Here is a 21,945-nt window from a genome sequence, read left to right on the forward strand (position 1 = left end):
ACCATGTCAAATTTACAGAGCAGTGTGTTCGGCAGGGTGCAAAAAGATTTTACATAAAGTTTGCTAGTGTTTTCTTTCCTGAATATGGTACAGTACGAAGATAGAAAACACATAAGTAACCGTTGCAGATACTACGGGAAGTCACATGAGCCGGCTGTCCATTAAATGTTTCAATCAAGAAGTCGCATAATGTTGTTGTTTCAATAAGTGCCTTAATGATTCAGGAAACAACATTTCTGATTTAAGTATTGATACAAGTATATTTAGATATTGCGATTCCGTTCGGAGTCACGTATACGATAAATAATCAATAAATTCTTCCGTAGACACCACACGACATAGGCGCATGGACAACTCAGAAATTGATTTTGGATCATGATCGATGTATACTCAATAACTATTTTCAAGTTTCAACCTATATCTATAATAAATAATTGAGATATTTATTTTTGAATTATACGCACTCGTGTACGCTGGCTCAAATACAACTAAGAATTATGTTCTTATTGGAAAGAGCTACGAAATATAACGCGGGAACTGCTAGTCTGAAAGAGAGTAACCATTGATGATATTAAGGCAATGGTTGGAGAGGATAGTGTGTTACTGACCATTTAGTGCCCTTCAAACGAGTCAAGGACAACAAACAAGCGCGTCGATACGACAAGTAAAGGAGCTGCCACGCGAGAACGTAAGCCGGAAATCAGCCACTATAAAATGTTCAGCATAGTGTTCCATGCATCATCTTTAAGAAATTGAAACATGAAAATCTTTGTTTTGTTCAGAGAATTCAGCACTTGTTTTTAATTATACGGTTTCTATGTATGAAGTTAAACAACATGGAGTATTTCTGGTTGTTTTTATACACATGATTTTTTTTATTAATCTCTAGTCAGTCAGTTCGAAACTACCCTGTGCTCATGTCATTGAATTTATTGAAATTTATTGAATTTTATGGAAATAAACATGAACTGCTTATTCATCTGTCATGACTTCCATGCTGAAAATAGATAGAATAAAACATAAAATGATATAGTATAAAACTGTATATACATTATAATTGTAACATTACATTATGATCCGTTCGTGATCATTAAAGTGCTAGCTGTTGTGAAAGAAATGGATCATCAGTGGCAAACACGTGATTTTTGTTTTGGCTTTCATTGTCCACATAGGGCAACGTTCAAGTTCTAATGGTGGAGAAAACACCAAAGTGACCCATTCGGCCATTAGTTCCGGCAGGAACGGGCACCTGGGTAGAAACACAGGCAGTCGTCTGTAAGCCAGAATTTCTTCACATCACGATACGAACAAGTTTTGAACCCAGAAGTAATGGAAATGGGATAATCATATATAGAGCATCTAATATATCAAATGTTTACACTGTGATGTTTTTATTTACAACAAAATGCTATATGCCTATATACTTACTCATCATAATGTCTACAGGCGACGCATGTGCATCTTCGATCAAAAGTCCTAAGATCACAATAGCCCGAACGACATCCTATTCTCTGACAGTGCATTATACACCTGTACATGTTATTTGGGCAACCAAAAAATGCATCGACGTCTTGCAAAACTGCAGAAAAGCAATTTTCGTAATTAACATAATTAAGAAAAAAAAACTTCTCTTTTCGCTCACCACATGTAAGCCAGTTAATCTTTGCTCCACAATTATATCACAACGAAAACGGGTTACGGGAACTAAAGTCCGACAGGAAAATCCACATTAAAAGTAAAAATGGATACACACTCACAGCTAATTAGCACATGTACACAATAACTTAAACGGATAAAAAAAAACACATAAGAAGTCACAAACAGACACAAACATACGTGAAAAAGAAACACAGGCGAGTACCGCCTATAGTACTATATTACAAAAATATTGTCTACTTATCAATGTATCTCTAAAACGAGGTTTATAGGAAGATGTCATCGCAGTTAACCTATAATGACTTATAGCTCAGCCGATACGGAAAGCAATTAATATGTTCGAATGACCTACATAAATAGGCCAAAAATCGGAAAAATTCGGAATCGCACGAAAATTGCCGAGCAATCACAAGAAAATATGTATTAGCACAGAAATTGACGAAAAAACACATGAAATACGCAATCGCACGAAAAATGCAAAAGTCATTATGAGCCCGCAAACTGAAATTAATTCCCTATCTTTGCTGAAAACTGAAAGATATGTCACCGGTTGCAGTTTCGCCACGCTTAAATGTTCTGTTATAGTAAAATACATAAATAAATTTGTGAATTATTCTGTCTCGAAGATACGAAATATATAGCAGTATGTAAAATGGCACAAAGAAAAATTGCTATTTATTAATGACACTTACCGAACATTCCAAGAATGATCAGGATAACGGCTAACATTTTTGCTTTCATTGTAACAGTCCACTGTAATACCGTTCTGTATAGGGTTATGATCAGTTTAGAGAAACGCATTATATAGAATACATACGCATATAACCATATAAGGTAGCAATAGTAGTACGTGACTCTTTAGTAATTTAGAAGTAAACAACTTTAAAAAGGGATGATTCAAAAGTTTTTGGACATAATGCATTATAATCATGTCGAAGCAAATATAGCAAATGTTTAAATTCATACTGCGTATATTAAAATTAAAAGTACCATTAAGGTGTGAAGAAGACTAGATTAAGACTATCTTTACAACTGATTAAGTTTTTTGGCCAGTATTCCATTAGGTCTAGCCCTACAAACCTCCTTGCCTGCCCATTCTAAAGTAAAACGTCATTTTTGTCATAAACATGATGATGGTCCATATTAGAAACATTCTTTGATCCATATTTTCCTAACAGACAGGGCTATGGTTTGTTTCACAGAAATATATAATATATTTTGTTTTCCTTTTCCGTTCTTTATTTTTTAGCATTATTGCAATAAATTATAAAACCCGTGGTGCTGGTTTACTATTATTAAGAGAGTGTAAACGTATCTGCGCATTGCTTTCTTGTTTTTGAGCAAGTGTTTGACACTTATTCACAAGTCAATATTTTCACCGGTTCATTGTCCATATAGGTTAGTTATACACCCAGTCTAATAGAAAAAGAGTATTTTTCTGCATACAGAGACTGTTGGATTTTGCTTATATTCTGTCGACCGACCAGTTCTCGAAATCTCTATAAAAAGGATATCCAACAGGGAAAGCCACGTTTCAAAAATCGCAGCCTTCCCAAACGCAGTGTCTTTAAATTGCTATTGTTATTTTAAACAAAATCTGAATTACAACAGTAAAATTTAGCGAAGTATTTACCGAGTTTATGATAATGGAAGCCCTGTTGAAGAAGCTTATTTGTAATTTATTGATTACGTTCTTTGAAATCCTTAAGACAAATTATGTAATTACTTCACATTCAAAATAAAAAAGTAACTAATCTTCAGTAACAACAAATGTACACGTAAACACGTGTACACTTGACCAGCCACATGTTTTAACTCTATCATATAATGGAATAAACGTTGTAATTATCAAAGGAATTTATCAATTTCAAGAAAAACGAATTTAAACATTTTACAATACCAGTGTATGGCAATAACCTACCTTCCAAAAACAACTGGGCATAATTATTTAATCAAAAGTATTTCCCAATGGACCGTAAATATAAGGGCCTAAAACGGCCACCCTAAATGAAAACCAAATAATGTTACCAAACTGAAATTATTTCTCATTGCAAATGAAATAGCGAGGTCAAAGTTCAAAAGCTGAAATGAGCCGCACCATGAGAAAACCAAAATAGGGCATTTGCGACCAGCATGGATCTAGTTCAGCCTGCGCATCCGTTCGCTTTCAAAGCCTAATGCAAATAGAGAAACCGTTTGCGAACAGCATGGATCCTGACCAGACTGCCTGGATGCCAAGGCTGAACTAGATATATGCTGGTCGCAAATGCACAATGTTGGTTTCTCAAGGTGCGGTTAAAATTATATAATAGATATGAAATTGTTATAGGATTCTATTCAATTTATCTTGTCCGGTCTGTTGCTTTCGTTCGTAAAAGGAACTTCAAATAACTTGATACAAACATTCACCTTAACAGGACAATGTGTCACATGCAAGTCCCAGAAGCCAAGGACACACTTACAGTTCAAATATGTAGAGAATGACTATTTTCATGGACGGATGGAATTTTTTAAATGATTTTTCAGTCATTCACCATAATCGGAGGGTTTACTAAAATGAAGACTCGGATCCTTAGAGCAAAACATCATTAAGGCATATTAAGCGTTAAAGTATCTTATCATTTTATTGACTTCTTTAGGACTGTTCACACCAAATAGGAAAGCACTATTCAATGTAACAAGTGTCCAAATATGTAGTTCCATGCTTTTTTATGAATTGCGATATAATGAGTGATATAACGAAGTAACAGTTACGTTTTTGGCTCAGTTTTATAGTAGACCGTACTGAAAAAAAGGCCCGCGAATCTCCAGGTACAGAATAAATTTAAACACGCGTAATTGCTCAATGGGGCGTTCTAAGAGATGGTGTTGTTTTTTCAAAATGCATGACTGCAAAATCAGAAATAATGTAACTAGACAGAGTCCAATTACGGGGAGATATTTTACACCCGCCATAAAGCACTGAAGGCTGCAGTTACGACAGTTACTAAACCTCTAGAAAGATAGAACTCAGCCAAGTTAACAATAGCAGACTTCAGTTCAAGAGAGGTAAAAAAAATATGTGCAAAAGCCTTCAAGACTTCTATCACAGGCTAAGTAAGGAACCGGAATATATAATATCAGAAGATACTGTTAAATATTTTCAGTTCAATTAGTCCTTTTAAGGAGTGCAAGGATATCTGTCTAGACGTAAAGACTATTTGTTGAATCAAGCACATTCATAATACATATGCGAACCCGAAATAATATTTCAACGTATATTCGGGACTTAAAAAGTCTTTAAATAATCTTTTGAACAAATAACCGTTTATAGTTTAGGAATATGTCAATGAATTCTAGAACATATATATAATTCACTTCAATACATTGAGCAATCTTTATATCAATTACATTACCCTAGTTTAGGAATATATCATGGGATTCTTTTTATTTGACAAACATAGGTCCTGACTAAATGAGTGAAGTGTACAATTCAGGAGTGTATGTAATACCCTTGTCAATATTTGCTGCAGTAAGCATCTGCTTTAAGCTTTAAAGAATATCGTTCACTTTAGACGCTGCGTCTTCTCCAACCAAAACATAATAAGTTTGATTTCCTGTGACTGGTCTAAATGTCAGTTTATTAATACCTTTGACAGCTGGAGTCTCTCATTCGCCACTTCATGTGCCATGCTATTTAAGTATACATACGACTTAATGCTATTCTACGTTTCATAAGGTCCAGTCGCAACATACCCACCAACAGCACATTTAACTTTCCATCCGTCGGCAACTGTTTCAATGCGTCCATATCTTGGAGGCGGGTTTTATCCAACACCATACACAGAGCCAGTAGTATGGCGAGCACGTTTCCCTCTACTGACGTATCATCATCCGATAAACTGGAATATTTACCCGTATATGTTGCTAACGTTTTTAGCTATAAAATTGAAATAATTAGTTCATCGCCCACTCCATCTTTAATCAAATAAATCCGAAAACTATTAATAAATTTAGTTTAGCTCTGTAAAATTTGTGAAAATGTAGTATACTATGAGTAAATTCAATGAAACTTTTATCAATACGAATTTCCGGTACCGGAGTTGTTATTTTCTTTGAAAAGGCCTAACTGTAGTAAAGGACCCAGCGTGGGAGCCATCTTCTCTAGTCGCTTAATGGCAGACAGGGTTTTGAACAGGCAATACACAGTGGTCTAAATTAGAGCTCTTTTCTGTTTTATTTTCATTCTTGGTGTATTTTTGAATTGTGGTAGGAAAAACATTTGAGGGGAGGTTGTATTTGGTGAAGTGAAACTTAATTTTAGTATGATTAATACTTCCAGTGTGATTTTGATGTGATTTTACAGAAAGCAAATGTGACAAGAGAAATCTCTCTCAGAAGATACATGACCTCTACTTTTCTCTTCTTTTTACATCAGTTTTATCATAATTCTTTAAAATGTAGTAGGGCTTTGTTCTCTGAAATGGGTCTAGCTATGTTTGATAGCTCCTTAAAAGATGTCAATTTTATAAAGACAATATAAGGAATACTATTTAATATAGTGTGACCTAAATACAAAGAACTATGAGGTATCGTATGCGGTTGAATGCAAAATGCAGATTATCTCGACCGTCTTTTTGATTATACCAGGTGCACCGGAGGGTAAGGAGATCACCGACAGCCTACCTCCAGGTCTGAAATTTGACATAACTAGATATCAGGCAAACGAAAGAGTTTTGAATAGACAAGTTAATTTGCTCGCGGGATTTCGTTTCTTACAAACCATGATATAACCACTAGCACCGGACCAGAAAGAAAATGCCACTGTACATGTTATACCCTATCCATGGTCAAGAACGGAAAAATATACTTTTTAACCCATTTCAATTGCGCATTTCTCACCTAAAGCATGCAGTTCAGTAATTGTTTACTATGGATATTGAACAAGTGGTAACTCATCTTCCATTGTATGGTACTGGTCATATACCTTCAACAATTTTTATCACATAGAAACAACGTAGTTTATAGTTTCATAACGTTACAGAAAAAAAAACAGATGAACTTCCATATTTAGTTCCGGCCTAGATTACAATTTTTTTCTGATTGGCTGGTGTTAAAATGTATGTCAGTCGTCGTTTAGTTAAATTAAACGCTAAAATGTGTATAAGCAGCATAATTGTGCAATGTGAATTAAATAAACAATCAAAATGTGACAAATATATGGCTTTAAATTCTAAATAGTTTCTAAGATTGATTCATTCGTCATTTCTAGTTTTATTGTATTACTGTGAATATTTTGCATCCAGTTTTTTGTTTGTTTACATTTCCCCAAACATGTGCACAGTGATGTGACCTCTAGAACGGGTGTTCATTAGGGGAGTTTACGTTATTGTGGAGTTTATTCTATATTTGTTTCATTTATCCAATCGTGAACGTTTATTTGCAACACACGACCGTACAATATATTACCGTATTGGACACAAGTGCGTATAAAAGACCTGTATTTTTTCCGTACAGTCCCATGTTTAACATACGTTAAAGCCCGAAACATGTGAAAATGTTCCGAATGTAATCGGTTAATTCATGCATAAATCTTGCGTCTTGAAAATACAGAAAAGGTAGAAATACAATATTCAATGAATCAGTTTTAATTTAAACTAAGATAAACAGAACAATGTAAATAACCTAATAATCTCTGCATTGTGAAACATTGAGACAATGTGACTGGTGCACGATAACTTACCGCTTGTTCCATACGCATGTACGATTGAAGTCGGTGAATGCATTTTCCCTTTCATGACCTCTGGTACCAGAACAGAAAGAAAATGCCTCTGTACATGTTATGCCAACACCCTGACGATTGTAATATCCACTGGCACCAGACCAGGACAAGAGGGCCCTGAAGGCCCTGTATCGCTCACCTGACCTATTGACCTAAAGATCATCAAGATTAACATTCTGACCAAGTTTCATTCAGATATGGTCATAAATGTGGTCTCTAAAGTGTTAACTAGCTTTTCTTTTGATTTGACCCGGTGACCTAGTTTTTGACCCCACATGACCCAGATTCGAACTTAACCTAAAGATTATCAAGATTAGTATTCTGACTAAGTTTCATGAGTATACAGTCTTAAATGTGGCCTCTAGTGTGTTTACAAGCTTTTCCTTTGATTTGACCTAGTGACCTAGTTTTTGATCCCACCTGACCCAGATTTGAACTTGACCTAAAGATCATCAAGATTAATATTCTGACCAAGTTTCATTAAGATATGGTCATAAATGTGGTCTCTACAGTGTTAACTATCTTTTCCATTGATTTGACCTAGTGACCTAGTTTTTGATCCTACATGACCCAGATTCAAATTGGACCTTAAGATCATAAAGATCAACATTCTGACCAAGCTTCATGAAGATATAGTCATAAATGTGGCCTCTACAGTGTTAACAAGAGTTTCCTTTGTTTGACCTGGTGACCTAGTTTTTGACCCCAGATGACACAATATCGAATTCATCCAAGATTTTACTAAGGGTTACATTCTAACCAAGTTTTATTAAGATTGGGCCAAAATTGTGACCTCTAGAGTGTTAACAAGCTTTTCCTTTGATTTGACCTGGTGACCTAGTTTTTAACCCCAGATGACCCAATATCAAACTCACCCAAGATTGTATTGAGGGTAACATTCTGATCAAGTTTCATTAAGATTGGGCCAAAATTGTGACCTCTGGAGTGTTAACCAGCTTTTCTTTTGATTTGACCTGGTGACCTAGTTTTTGATCCCGGATGACCCAATATCGAACTTATATAAGATTCTATTAAGAGTAATATTCTGACCAAGTTTCATTCAGATTGGGCCAAAATTGTGACCTCTAGAGTGTTAACAAGCTTTTCCTTTGATTTGACCTGGTGACCTAGTTTTTTTGACCCCAGATGACCTAATATCAAACTCGTCCAAGACTTTATTGAGGGTAACATTCTGACCAAGTTTCATTAAGATTGGGCCAAAATTGTGACCTCTAGAGTGTTAACAGTCAAATTGTTGACGACGACGGACGGACGACGGACGACTGACGGACGGACGGACAACACCAGCTGAACTTAAAAGGCAATTACTTGAGTGTTACCGTCAAACTGTATATTTGCCGATATATGAACTTTATGCAATATATCAAAAAAAAATCAAATTTATAGAGCAGTGTATTCAGCAGAGTGCAAAGCGCGTAGCACATGCAAGGACGATGCTGATGTTAATATTTCTAACTGACCAACACCATATCGAAATACGTACCTCCAGATATAGGGAGAAACATTGTTAAGAAACTAACAAAAAGATTTTACATAAAGTTTGCTAGTGTTTTGTTTCCTCAATATGGTACAGTACGAAAATAGAAAACACAATAGTAACTGCTGCTAAATACTACGGGAAGTCACATGAGCCGGCTGTCCATTTACTATTTCAATCAAGAAGTCGCAAAATGTTGCTGTTGCCTAAGTACCTTAATGATTCAGGAAACAACTTTTCTGATTGTAGTAATGATACAAGTACAGTTGAATATCTCGATATCGGTTAGCTCGATACTCCGGTTAGCACGATATGTTTTGGACCGACGGTCCCAACTTTTTTGTATTTCTGTTAGTATTAACCCTCGTTTCATCGCCTTATAAGCTAAATTTCATAATGGAATATGTCTTGTTATGATATCTAATAGTCTCGTCTAAGGATTCTGTCTTTTATTGTATTTTACAGAATTTACAGTTTAAAGAAACAGACACGAACTGCTTATTCAACTGTCATGATGATTTTCAGCATTATTCATCTGTTATTCATCTGTCCTATCTGCCATGATGATTTCCATGCTGTAAAAAAGAATAAAATGCAATGATGTGTAAAAAAACAACCTTATATACATTATTTTTGTATTATATTATGATCCGTTCGTGAACATTAAGTGCTAGCTGTTGTGAACGAAATGGACAATCTCACAGTGGCAAGCTCGTATTTTTGTTAGGTTAGGCTTTAAGCTGACACATAGGGCAACGTTCAAGTTCTAACGGTGGAGAAAACACCAAAGTGACTCATTTATTCTGACACTATTTCCGACACGAACGGTCACCTGAATAGAAACATGGGCAGTCTGTAAGCCAGAATGTCCTCACATAACGATCCGAACAAGGTTCGGACCCACAGGAGTGTGGGGCAAGTTTGTTCTTAACTTCTTTTAATTGACCTTAACCACTAGCTCGCGGGCGCCTTATCTAGCTCGTAGAAGTAATGGGTAAATCATATATAGACCATCTAATATATCAAATGTTTACACTGTTTATGTTTCTATGTACATCAAAATGCTTTATACCTATATACTTACTCATCATAACGTCTACAGTCGGCACATGTGCATCTAATATAAAAAGTCTTAATGTCACAATAGCCAAAACGACACCATATGTGCTTACAGTGCCTGTCACACTTGTACGGTTTAAATGGGCAACCAAAACCTGCATCGGCGTCCTGCAAAGCTGCAGTAAAGCAATTTTCGTTATTATTATAATAAAAAAGAAAATAAAAACTTCTATTATTGCTGAAGTAAATCTACACAGTTTAAGCCTCGGACACTCATGTATTATAATAAGAAAAACTAAAACGTAGTTGTAATGTAAACTATAAATGTATCTGACGACGACAAAATACAGCTGAAACTAAGATACTTTATATAATAATGGCCGCCGACGACGAGCTAATTCGACTAAACTTCGAAATAATGTATAATGAAAAAAATGCACATCAACGTTATTTTCAGAACAAAAAATGATACGTTCAAAACGTGCCACACTGTAATTAAACAATGACAGGCTTTATGTAATATAATAAAAGATACGTAAATAAATCTGTGAATTATTCAGTTCTAAGATTTTAAACGTAAAGCAGTTATGTAAAATAGTACCTAAAAAAGCTGTTATTTATTAACGGCACTTACCGAACATTCCAAGGATGATCAGTATAACGGCTAAAGTCGTCGCTTTCATGTTGACAGCAGACTGTGATACCGAATTCGAAGAAGCGCGTTTTAAGCTCAGATTTATATAGAATAGTTGTGCATATAACCATACAAGGTAGTAATGGTAGTACGTGAACCTTTGATAATTCAGAAGTAAACACGATTAATAAGGGATGATTCAAAAGTTTTTGGACATAATTGCATTACGATCATGTCAAGTATAGCAAATTTTAAATTCATACTGCGTATCCTAGCACGCAAGCATACATGGGACCCATGTGGGACCCATATGGTTTCCCATGTGGGACCTATATGGGCTATCCACATGGGTCACAGATGTGTTTTGCAAACCATTTTGGCATGGGTCCAATATGGGATATACTATATGGGACTAAAGTGGGTCCCTTATGGGTCCAAGATCTTATAACCCATGTGGGACCTTTCTGGGTCCCAAGTCGTATTTATAGTATGGGCCGTTTAGGGGCGTTCTGGAATTGTATGGGTGTTATCGATTTATTAATATTGTCAACTGTCCGAAACATTGTAGCTGCCCATGTTGCTGTTTCCGGATAACTATGGACTTTTTTCTCTGGATCTTTTGCATTTCCAAGTCACTTCATCACAGATTCTTTGTAAAGGCATCCCGTAAAGGAGAAAAGATAATGTCAGTCTGAGCACATGTCAATTAAATTGTGACTATTTGCAAAATATCATGACATGACATATTTGTTAGCATTTTACATGTTTTTAAAAAAAAACAAATGACAAATGCACGATTACAAATATAACCAAGCACGCATCTGATAGACAGATTTGTACAGTACAAAAAAAGGGCATTAACATATCATGAAAGTACAAAGAAATGCTTTTGAGACTTCGAACATGCCTGGTTCATTCATCTAGACCAAGCCTAGATATAGCCCATAAGGGTCTCAAATAAGCTTGCCCACATGGATCGTGAAAACATATGAAAAACAATCTTTCAGCGTATTTATCAAAATTGTTTCGTACATTTTAAACAAAAAAAAACCACTTCAATAAGCTATTTTCAATCATTAAAACTCTTACCTGTTTAAGAACTGCGAAAAGTTCTTGCTGCAATAATAGATTTATCAACAACCCAACCACGTGGTCATAATGGACGTTATTCTTTTTAATTTGCGCTCGATTCGAATAATCTCGCGAGATTTATTATTTTATTTTTTGTTTGTTTGAAAGTTCCTTTTTTGTTAAATTCAGTGTATGCAATAACAAGTTAAGATATGACTGTCAAATCGTTACATATTTCTTTTTACTTTTACAAAATGAATAAATAAAAAGCAGTAAATTATATAAATGTATATACACTGCCTGAACCGTCATGAAAGGGAACATGGGACCCATATGGGACCCTTCTGGGAAACATATTTTTAAGACCAGAGAAAACATAGAAAAAAGGATTATTATACTAGTGACAACACTTAAAGTCTTTAAATCAAGACGTTGATGTATTACTTCACTGAGACATTGTATATGGTCCCATATGGGTCCAATGTGGGTAAATACTTACAATATGGGACCCAGACGGGTCCATTCTGGGAAACGTGTTTCTTTTGAGACAAATGAAAACGTAGAAACATTCGAAGAAAACATAAAAAAAAAACGAATTTCTATGCTAGTGACACCACTTATAAACTTAAAATGAATGCACTGGTATATCACATCGCTGAGTTATTGTATATAGACCCCATGTAGGTCCAATATAGACAAATACTTACAATATGGGACCCAGATGGGACCCTTCTTTGAAACATGTTTCTTCTGATACCTAAATAAATGTAGAAATATTCGAAGAAAACTTAAAATATGAATTTCTATATTGGCGACACTACTTATAAACTTAAAATGAATACATTTGTAATTCACATCGCTGAGACATTTTATATATTAAATACAAAAAGTACAATTAAGGTGTGAAGAAGACTAGAATAAAACTAATTTACATCTGGCCAGTTTTCCATTGAGTCTAGCCCAAAGAACCCCCATTCCAAAGTAAAACTTCCTTGTTTTGTCATAAACACGATGGTGATCCATATTCAAAACAAAGAAAAATATCAAATAGGGAATGCCACGCACCAAAAACGCAGCCTCCTCAAAACGAAACCCCCAGCACGCAGACGCGTGCACCACACACACACACACACACACACACACACACACCCAAAGCCAACACATAAGGACAAAACGAACAACACACACGCACACAAAGCCAACACATAAGACGAAACGAACAACAAAAGGAACACAGTGGGGCACCGCCTTGGAACGGTCAGTGGCAAAAACACCACTAGGGAGCTTAAACCGGTTTATGGTGCACCTAACCTCACTCTTGCCCCCACCATGTTCCAAAGACATGGGACAGTGTAAATAAAAGTAATCCCCTCCAGGTGATCTGTTACACACGTAATGGAAACAAAAAGGCATGGCATGTAAAACACAAAAATGCTCGTGTATAAATATATAAAAAACAAACCTTAAGAACCCAAAAACGTATGTACTCAATGCCTTATCAAAGACAAGCAACAAGAGAAACACCCTTAAGGGCCCGAAACAGGCCAGAAGACAAATATCAAAACAGTTCAGTCCTGGTAGGATTTAAAAACTGCTTATCATAGAGTCCTCCCCCTCTTCCGTCAGACGCAATCAAAGAGGGAAGCGTATGTCCAACTGTAAACGGGTTGAACATTAAACATGCGGTATGTCTCAAAACAGTTGGGTCGTAACCTCTTTTAATAAAACGTTTGATAATCTTTCCAAATACATTTTGGGAAAAATTAAACCGTAACCCAAGATCTTACGAAGTTTGTAAACCACATCCCCATAAAAAACGGGTTTAGAAATACCTTCTCGCAGAAGTATCTTAAATTGCTATTGAATTTTAAAACTAAATCAGAATTACGATAATAAAATTTTGCAAAATATTACGCAATTTGTAATAACGGTAACCTTGCTGAAGAAGTTTACCTGTAATAAATTGATTACGTTTCATTGAAATGCTTGACATGACTACACGCTCTGGCAAACCGAATTTATTGAGAAATATATACCCCATAAGATGTAGCCTGAGGTACATCCCCATCCAAATGGGGAAAATTTACAATACTAAAAATTAAAATCATCCCTCTTGTCATAAATTTGGTATGTATAAAATTGTCATAAATAAGAGATGTAAATCTAAAAATGAAGCATCAGTATCCGAATTGTTAGTTTTAATTAACTGAAGCTCCCTAGGATAAAATAGCACCCACCAATTGACCAAAAAAAGGATTATCCCCTATTAAGAATATCATCTAGATAGCGTGATGTATTATTAAATGCCGTTATAATATCTGCCTGCGTATCTGGAGAGAGGCTCAACATAAAGCCTCTTTCATAACAATATAAAAACAAATCTGCGACAAGGGGTGCACAATTTGTTCCCATGGGAATACCAACAACTTGTCTAAAAACTGCGTTCCCAAACCTGATGTAAATGTTGTTCAATAAAAAGGAAAGGGCTTTACAAACTTCGTCACAGGTCCACATTGTATAATGTTTAATAATATTGTTAGTAAAAAAAGCTTTATCAAAATTGCAAGCAATAAATGTAGCATTCTCTCTGGCAAAAGTCTTTTGAATTAGGGCAGTTAATTTGTCGTTTATTAAGTTATGTGGTAAAGTGGTATACAAAGTAGAAAAATCGTATGTACTGACTGTAGATACCTTGTAATTATTGATTTTCAACTTATTCAGGATTTCACCAGAATTTTTAATCGACCAAAATAAGTGTTTACCAGAGTTTTCGTATACTTTATCGCAGTATTTTCCACGTGGCTTTCACAGCAGTTAGACATGATGTTAATAGTTTTGAAATATTTGTAGTTGTACAAAGAGCTTGAATTAGCGATGAAGCGAGCTTTATATGGCTGTTTATGCAATTAGGAATCCAATACATGGTCGGTAGTTTAATTTGTTGATCGTCTTTACGAACTTTTAAATTAGAAACTTCAGTGATGTGATCAGTAATCAACTTATTTTCAACAGAAGGACTCAATGTATAAGTGTTAGTGCTATTAGTTCGTTTGTAAAACATTAATATAATGTAGGCGTCAAATGATGATAATATTGTTGGCCGCCTTGTCTGCTGAACTAAGACCATACTTAGAATGAAATTCTTGGATTTCCTTTTTCAAATGTCTTAAAGTAAACTTGGGTTTTGGTGGAAGTAGGTGTTCATTAGTTTGATAAAATTTTATTCGAGAATCAACAATGTTAAAAATATTTCGTTTCCAAGACGTTAATGCATTGGGATCAGCGTTCTCACGACGACACCATTTAACACAGAAGGTTTCTATGGATTCTGCAATCTGACCACGACAAGCATTATAATCAATAGTTGAAGAAATTCTATATTTAGGTCCTTTAAAGAATAAATTACGAATACGCTTGACACTCTTTGATCCATATTGTCCTTACCGACAAGGCTATGGTTTGTTTCACAGAAATATATCATATATTCTGTTTTCCTTTTCTGTACTTTATTTTTAAGCATTAATGCTTATAGATTATTAAACCAGTGGTGGCGGATGAATTTGATTTATTAACTATAATTACGAGAGTGCCAACTTACCTGCATATTGCTTTCTTGTTTTAGAGCAAGTTTTTGACACTTATTCACATGTCAATATTTTCACCAGATCATTGTCCATCTAGGCTAGTTATACAGCAAGTCTAATAGAAAGGGGGTATTTTTCATCATTACATCTACGAAAAGCATTTGATCTCGTTGATTATTACATTTATTGCACATAATCCCATAACTGGGACTTTATCGTTGTCAATATAAGTGTGATATCTATCAAACAGAACCCAAATGATAAAGGTTCTATTCTTGGACCACTTTAATTCTTATTACATATCAATTATATAGCTTAAGCTTCAAAGAGTGGCAATATAGACCGCTATGCTACATATGGATCAAATTATGAGTTAGATAAAGTGAAAACTCCAGCAGAATTTAGATGCGGGGCCTCTGTGGCCGAGTGGTTAAGTTCTTTGACTTCAAATCACTCGACCCTTATCGATGTGGGTTCGAGCCTCACTCAGGGCGTTAAATTCTTCATGTGAGGAAGCCATCCAACTGGCTTATGGAAGGTCGGTGGTTCTACCCAGGTGCCCGCTCGTGATGAAATAATGCACGGAGGGGCCCCTGGGGTCTTCCTCCACCATCAAAGGTGGAAAGTCGCCATATGACCTACAATGTATCGGTGCGACGTTAATGCCAACCAAAAAAAAAGAAGAAAAAAAGGTATTTAGGTGCTGTGCAACTATGGTACAATTAAAACAATATGTCACTGCATCCAAAGAAAACAAAATGCATGGTTTTGTGTACTTGTGTACTAAACAAAAAAAGTAACAATTGTAAAGGACTATTTTTAAGTATTTCCAAGCAAGTAATAGGAAATGTCAAGGTGCAAACATTATTACGTGTTTATATAGACAACACGTTATCGTAGAATGTTCAAATTGAAGCAGTTTGCACTAAACTTAACTCAACAATAGCATTGCTGAGACGTAAAGCATACTATCTGACAGATGAAATGAAAATGTTATTTTATATTGTATATATGATGTCAATATTTGATTATTGTTGTACTGTATGGTGTCAAGAAAATAAGAGTTCTTAAAGAATATAATGAAGGTAGAGATGCAAGAATAATATTGAATAAAACGTTCCAAACAAGAGCAAAAGATATGCTGAAAGAACTCGGGTGGACGTCATTTAATGAAAGATGTAACTTCCACACGGGCTGTCTTATTCAAAAGCTTGCAACAATTTAGCACCTTCATATATCTCTGAAATTTTAACCTTTTCCAGAAATGAAACACACAGTCTAAGAACTGCTGCTTATAGTGACATAATTATACCTAAAGATCGTACAGTGCTATAAGATTTAGCGGATAGCTTACTAATTTTTCCTACATTCAAATTTAAAGAAATGAAATTTAGCAAATATTTTTTTTATTTTAGACAGAAAACAGTTATTCTTTTCAAAACATTCAGCTTTTAATTGAAATTCATGTGTTTCTCTTTTTTCTCTCTCTCTCTGAATGCAATTATCTACATACGTACTGATTTAGGGTGAACAGGATAGTTGTGGATTACTAGTATATTGACAAAACAAATAAGCAAAAGCATGATGCAAAGGTAGGAGTCGTCTAAACATTTAAAATTGTCAGTGGCACTGCTTGTTAGATTTCGCACACATTAATGGGTAAACTAAAATTAAGAGGTCATTATTTACGTAAAGGGAAAATTGTCGGTAATTTCCAGAAATTTGGATGCTGTGTTTTGGCTTTAATACATGACTATAAATAATATTTTTTGTGAATTTCAGTTGGCATGGAATTTTGGAAACAGCTGTGTGCAGAACATGGCATAAGTCCAGGTAAGCTTTTCTTTCACTGTAAGTAGTGACAACAATGACAATGCATGGATCTGATCTGTCAGTCAAACTAATAATATTGGCCAATAAGATAAAGTGTTATCCGTCGATCCGGAGACTTGGTTGCTACATGTAAGGCGCCATTGTGTCTCAAAAGCTTACCGTAACTAAGTACCTACAGACTGTAAAGTTCTAAATAAGAACAGTATTCTTTTACGTTCCCGACACGGCCATGTGTGAAAAAAGAGATGCTTTACATATTAAATGTAAATATGACATCTTGAAATAAGAAAATAAGTGACCACATGTAATAAATAATTGCGAAAACCCATGTAGCATGTTCATTTATCAAGTATATCATTTCAAGAAATTACAGCTATTTTTGAATTGGTTCTCAGGCAGGTGTCAAAGGATTTTCATTCGATGTTGTACTCGAGAAAACGGAATTCTTTAAGGCAAATAAAACATATACATGTCAATGGCGATCTCCAAATTTCGGCCACACTCTTCACACACTCTTCACATTTTTATAAGAATTTTAATGCTAAATATTTGTGAAATGATCTTTTGCTTTCCTCCTTAGAATATCAGAAGTAATGTCAAATGCATTATCATTATTAGTTTCAGTCACACTCAACAGATTTTGTGTAAGAATTTAAATGCTTAGGATGTTCCGTCGGAATAAGTTTTTGTTTTGTTATGAAAATGATGTTGGTTGCGTTACCACAATTAGAAAAAATGAATAAAAAAAATGTAGCCAGCAACAAGAGGAGCCATAGAACAATAACGCCTAACATAAGTTGATGTTCTGGTTCTGATACATGAATTACCTATTTTTATAGATATAGATATGTATTTTTTCTTGGGAATCAGCATACATTTGGAAGAAAATGTTTCTGCATCTTTTTTCCAACGTCTGTGAATGTGTGTGTGTGGGGGAGTGCATGAGTGTTTTAATATTGCAATGAGCAGAAAATTCAGTAACAATGTATAGACATACATTTTTTTAACTTTCTTGTTTTCAAAATTTATACAAATCTCAATGAATATAGAATTAACATGTGTTAAATGATCGTGTGGATTCTTTATTTAATAACCACTTAGATGTCCATAAATATCATTGTGTACAGCTTGTAAGAATTACGTCAAATTGTAGCATTGACTAATCAAATAATAAGATAATTTAATTAATGACATGAATAAATGTGTCGCATATTGAAAAACGTTAACACCTGCTGATTTGTTACTCCTTCTTTTCAATAAAAACATGTATTATTAATTACAACCCTCTACTTGTGATTAACACCGATGTGACAATCGATCTGCTTCCCTTTGTCGTACGCAGCAGGCGATAACCGTGATACCTACTGCCAAAGTTTAACTTTTTCAAACCGCGGGACATTCCTTAGAAGGTATACACAAATATTGCAGAATTTCTACACATAACGATGTTGTAGCTAACAGTATCAGTCGAGTCTCCAGAAGAATACAACATATTAAAATATGATACAATTATTGTACCCCACAACAACAAAGTTGTAAGGGGGGGTATACTGGTTTCAGGTTGTCTGTCCGTCTGTCTGTCCGTACACGCAATCTTGTGCGCACCATCTCTCCTTATCCCCTTGACAGAATTTAATGAAACTTCGCACAAGTGATCAGTACCAACAGTAGTTGTGCATGGGGCATGTTAGGTTCTTTTAGAAAAAAAATTTGCAGAGTTATGGGACTTTGTTTTTTTGTTACTATACTATATACATAGACACAATCTTGTGCGCACCATCTCTCCTCATCCCCTTGACACAATTTAATGAAACTTCACACAAGTGATCAGTAACAACAGTAGTTGTGCATGGGGCATGTTAGGTTCTTTCAGAAAAAAAAAATTGCAGAGTTATGGGACTTTGTTTTTTTGTTACTTTACTATATACATAGACACAATCTTGTGCGCACCATCTCTCCTCATCCCCTTGACACAATTTAATGAAACTTCACACAAGTGATCAGTAACAACAGTAGTTGTGCATGGGGCATGTTAGGTTCTTTCAGCGACAGAAATTGCAGAGCTATGGGACTTTGTTTCTTGTTAACATACTATGTACATACAGTCTGCATATGCAATCTTGTGTGTGCCTAATCTACCAAACCCTTACACACAATTTAATGAAACTTCACACAAGTGATCAGTGCCAACCCTAGTTGTGCATGGTGCATGTTACATTCTTTTAGATAAATATTCTGCATAGTTATGGGACTTTGTTTTTTGTTACTATACTGTATACATACAGTCTATGTACATACAGTCCACATAATTATGCAATCTTGTGTGCGTCAAATTGCAATGTACTGTGTCAGTGCATGCGGGGGGTACATTCATCACCTTTAGTGATAGCTCTAGTTTTAATTCACATTTAAATAATATACTGGTACTTATTCGCAAATATAGAAATGAATGAAATTTTGAATCATAATATCGGTTGCGTAAAATCAAACATATTTTGCACGAAAATATAGAATTTACATCGCGCAGGTGTTATTCAGTGAAATCAACAGATTCAACTTTAATTTATTTATAGACATATTCCTCTTTTCAAGGACGCAACTTTATTGTGATTTCTTCTTATTTTATGTATTATACTTTATACCATTAATAGTCTGTGAACATTCTGTGCGGTCCCAAAATAAACAGATTTATCAAATTCTATGACTTCCATATTTATGAAGACCTTATTAGCACTGACATTTAACAACTACATTTCATCATTTTTCTTCATGGAATTAATGTAACCTTCAGTACAATTATTAAATAGCGCGTGATCCGACAGGTTTTTGATCTTTTTACAGTAATGAGTAGAAGATTTAGATATTTTATAAAAGAAAATCCGTCATAACGGTATCATGCGTATCCGCCATTTTGGAGAAAGCTTTTGAGACATAGCAACAGTATCCAAGGTGGGCGTTCCTTATCAGAAAAATCGGATCTATCCATTGTCAATTTCTGTGGGATTTCGTATTTACTTCTGTTATTTCAGCATTCTTCAGCGGTGAATATGACTGATACAAGATAAGTTGTTTCCATATCAGTGAGAGAATGTCAGAATTGCGTACAGAGAAAACCTAATAGAAAGGAAATTAAAGACCGACATTACGGGTCCGCTGCCTCAGTATTTATTATGTCTCCCACATATTGATTTAGTGCTATCTATCTGTCTGTAAGTCTTCATTTCACAAGTTTGTCCGTGCAACTCCTCTTACACCACTCTGTTACCAAGCCTACTTGTGCATATCGTCAACATGTGCCACTTTAATGAAGCATGATTCAATTATATTTATGTTTTGGCCACTTTTGTTATACTATTGGGTGGGCTTCCACCAATCCTTGCAGGAGTGCCAAGCCTCATTATGCATATCTGCATGTTCTAGTTCAGTGATTTTTAGTGGAGTTACACCAAACTTCACAAAAAAGATCATTCCCAAGCCTTATTTTGCATTTTATCAGAATGTGCTGGTTCAATGATTTCAGCAGAGTTATGACCCTTGATTCATCAAATTTTATGTTGTTTTTGCCACTTCCCTTATATTTTGGGGTGGATTTCCACACAACCTTACTAGAGTGATCAGTGCTAAGTCTCATAGTGGGTATAGTTGTTGTGATCCCATTCATTGATTTTTCAGCAGAGTTATGGCCCTTGATTTGTCATATTTTACGACTATTGAGTGATCAGTGTAAAGTGTAGTTGTGCATATCATCAACATGCTCTGGTGTAATAATTTTCAGCAGAGTTATGACCCTTGATTTGTCAAAACCTATGATGTCTGTGCTACTTCTATTCCACTGGTTGGAATTCCACCAAACTTCACAGGAGTGATCTGTGCAAATCCTGGTTGGGTATATCATTGGAATGTTATGGTGCATTGATTTTCACTGGAGTTTTGGCCCTTAATTATGCCCCCCTTCGAAGATGTTGTTTTGCAGATGTCTGTCTGTCGGTATGTAGATCAATCCGTTTCCGGATGATAACTCAAGAACGCTTGAGCCTAGGATCATGAAAGTTGATAGTGAGGTTGGTCATAACCAGCAGATGACCCCTATTGATTTTGAGATCAGTAGATCAAAGGTCAAGATCACAATGACCCGGAACAGATAAACGGTTTCCGGATGATAACTCAAGAACGCTTGGGCCTAGGATCATGAAAGTTGATAGGGAGGTTAGTCATGACCAGCAGATGACCCCTATTGATTTTGAGATCAGTAGGTCAAAGGTCAAGGTCACAGTGACCCGGAACAGTTAAACGGTTTCCGGATAATAACTCAAGAATGCTTGGGCCTAGGATCATGAAAGTTGATAGGGACGTTAGTTATGAGCAGCAGATGACCCCTATTGATTTTGAGGTCAGTAGGTAAAAGGTGAAGGACACAGTGACCCGGAACAGTGAAATGATTTCCAAATGATAACTCAAGAATGCTTGGGCCTAGGATCACGAAAGGTGACCAGCAGATGACCCCTATAGATTTTGAGGTCAGTAGGTCAAAGGTCAACGTCACAGTAACCCAGAACAGTTTAACCGTTTCTTGACGATAACTTGAGAATGCTTTGGCCTAGGATCGTGACAGTTGATAGGGAAGTTGATCATGATCAGCAGATGACCCCTATTGATTTTGAGGTCAGTAGTTTAAAGGTCAAGGTCACAGTGACCCGGAACAGTTAAACAGTATCCAGATGATAAATCAAGAACACTTGGGCCTAGGATCATGAAAATTGATAGGGAGGTTGGTCATGACCAACAGATGACCCCTATTGATTTTGAGACCAGAGGTCAAGTTCACAGTGACCCAGAACAGTTAAACCAT

At 35.5% G+C, this 21,945-nt stretch overlaps 3 protein-coding genes across 3 annotated transcripts in view; 1 reads left to right on the forward strand and 2 right to left on the reverse strand.

Moving 5' to 3' along the window:
* Positions 1-21,945, forward strand: part of LOC123531821 (tubulin gamma-1 chain) — a 99,880-nt gene that overhangs the window by 51,762 nt on the left and 26,173 nt on the right. Inside the window, exon 2 of the mRNA XM_053518527.1 lies at positions 17,046-17,096. Within this exon, the coding sequence (XP_053374502.1) occupies positions 17,051-17,096 (46 nt within the window). The 5' untranslated portion in view covers positions 17,046-17,050. The remainder of the gene's footprint in view (positions 1-17,045; positions 17,097-21,945) is intronic.
* On the reverse strand, positions 431-2,506 carry LOC123531338 (hemocyte defensin Cg-Defh1-like). The gene is made up of 3 exons (XM_053518531.1): positions 2,349-2,506; positions 1,429-1,579; positions 431-997 (listed from the first exon to the last, which is right to left on the reverse strand). Exons 1-3 carry the CDS (start codon positions 2,455-2,457, stop codon positions 973-975), a joined length of 285 nt encoding a protein of 94 aa, XP_053374506.1. The 5' UTR covers positions 2,458-2,506; the 3' UTR covers positions 431-972.
* Positions 8,973-10,769, reverse strand: LOC128547013 (hemocyte defensin Cg-Defh1-like). The gene is made up of 3 exons (XM_053518532.1): positions 10,609-10,769; positions 10,000-10,150; positions 8,973-9,490 (listed from the first exon to the last, which is right to left on the reverse strand). Exons 1-3 carry the CDS (start codon positions 10,655-10,657, stop codon positions 9,454-9,456), a joined length of 237 nt encoding a protein of 78 aa, XP_053374507.1. The 5' UTR covers positions 10,658-10,769; the 3' UTR covers positions 8,973-9,453.

The sequence above is a fragment of the Mercenaria mercenaria genome, chromosome 11 (assembly GCF_021730395.1).
Source record: "Mercenaria mercenaria strain notata chromosome 11, MADL_Memer_1, whole genome shotgun sequence".
In the NCBI taxonomy this organism is placed as follows: Eukaryota; Metazoa; Mollusca; class Bivalvia; order Venerida; family Veneridae; genus Mercenaria; species Mercenaria mercenaria.

Bases quoted from the DNA above. Each gene is read 5' to 3' on its own strand.
- LOC123531338 (XM_053518531.1), bottom strand. From the start codon at position 2,457: ATGCGTTTCTCTAAACTGATCATAACCCTATACAGAACGGTATTACAG. The intron at 1,580-2,348 runs GTAAGTGTCATT...GCTTTTCTGCAG, and splicing joins GATCATTCTTGGAATGTTCG to TTTTGCAAGACGTCGATGCA. The intron at 998-1,428 runs GTAAGTATATAG...ATCTATTTTCAG, and splicing joins GCCTGTAGACATTATGATGA to CATGGAAGTCATGACAGATG.
- LOC128547013 (XM_053518532.1), bottom strand. From the start codon at position 10,657: ATGAAAGCGACGACTTTAGCCGTTATACTGATCATCCTTGGAATGTTC. The intron at 10,151-10,608 runs GTAAGTGCCGTT...GCTTTACTGCAG, and splicing joins GATCATCCTTGGAATGTTCG to CTTTGCAGGACGCCGATGCA. The intron at 9,491-9,999 runs GTAAGTATATAG...TCTTTTTTACAG, and splicing joins GACTGTAGACGTTATGATGA to CATGGAAATCATCATGGCAG.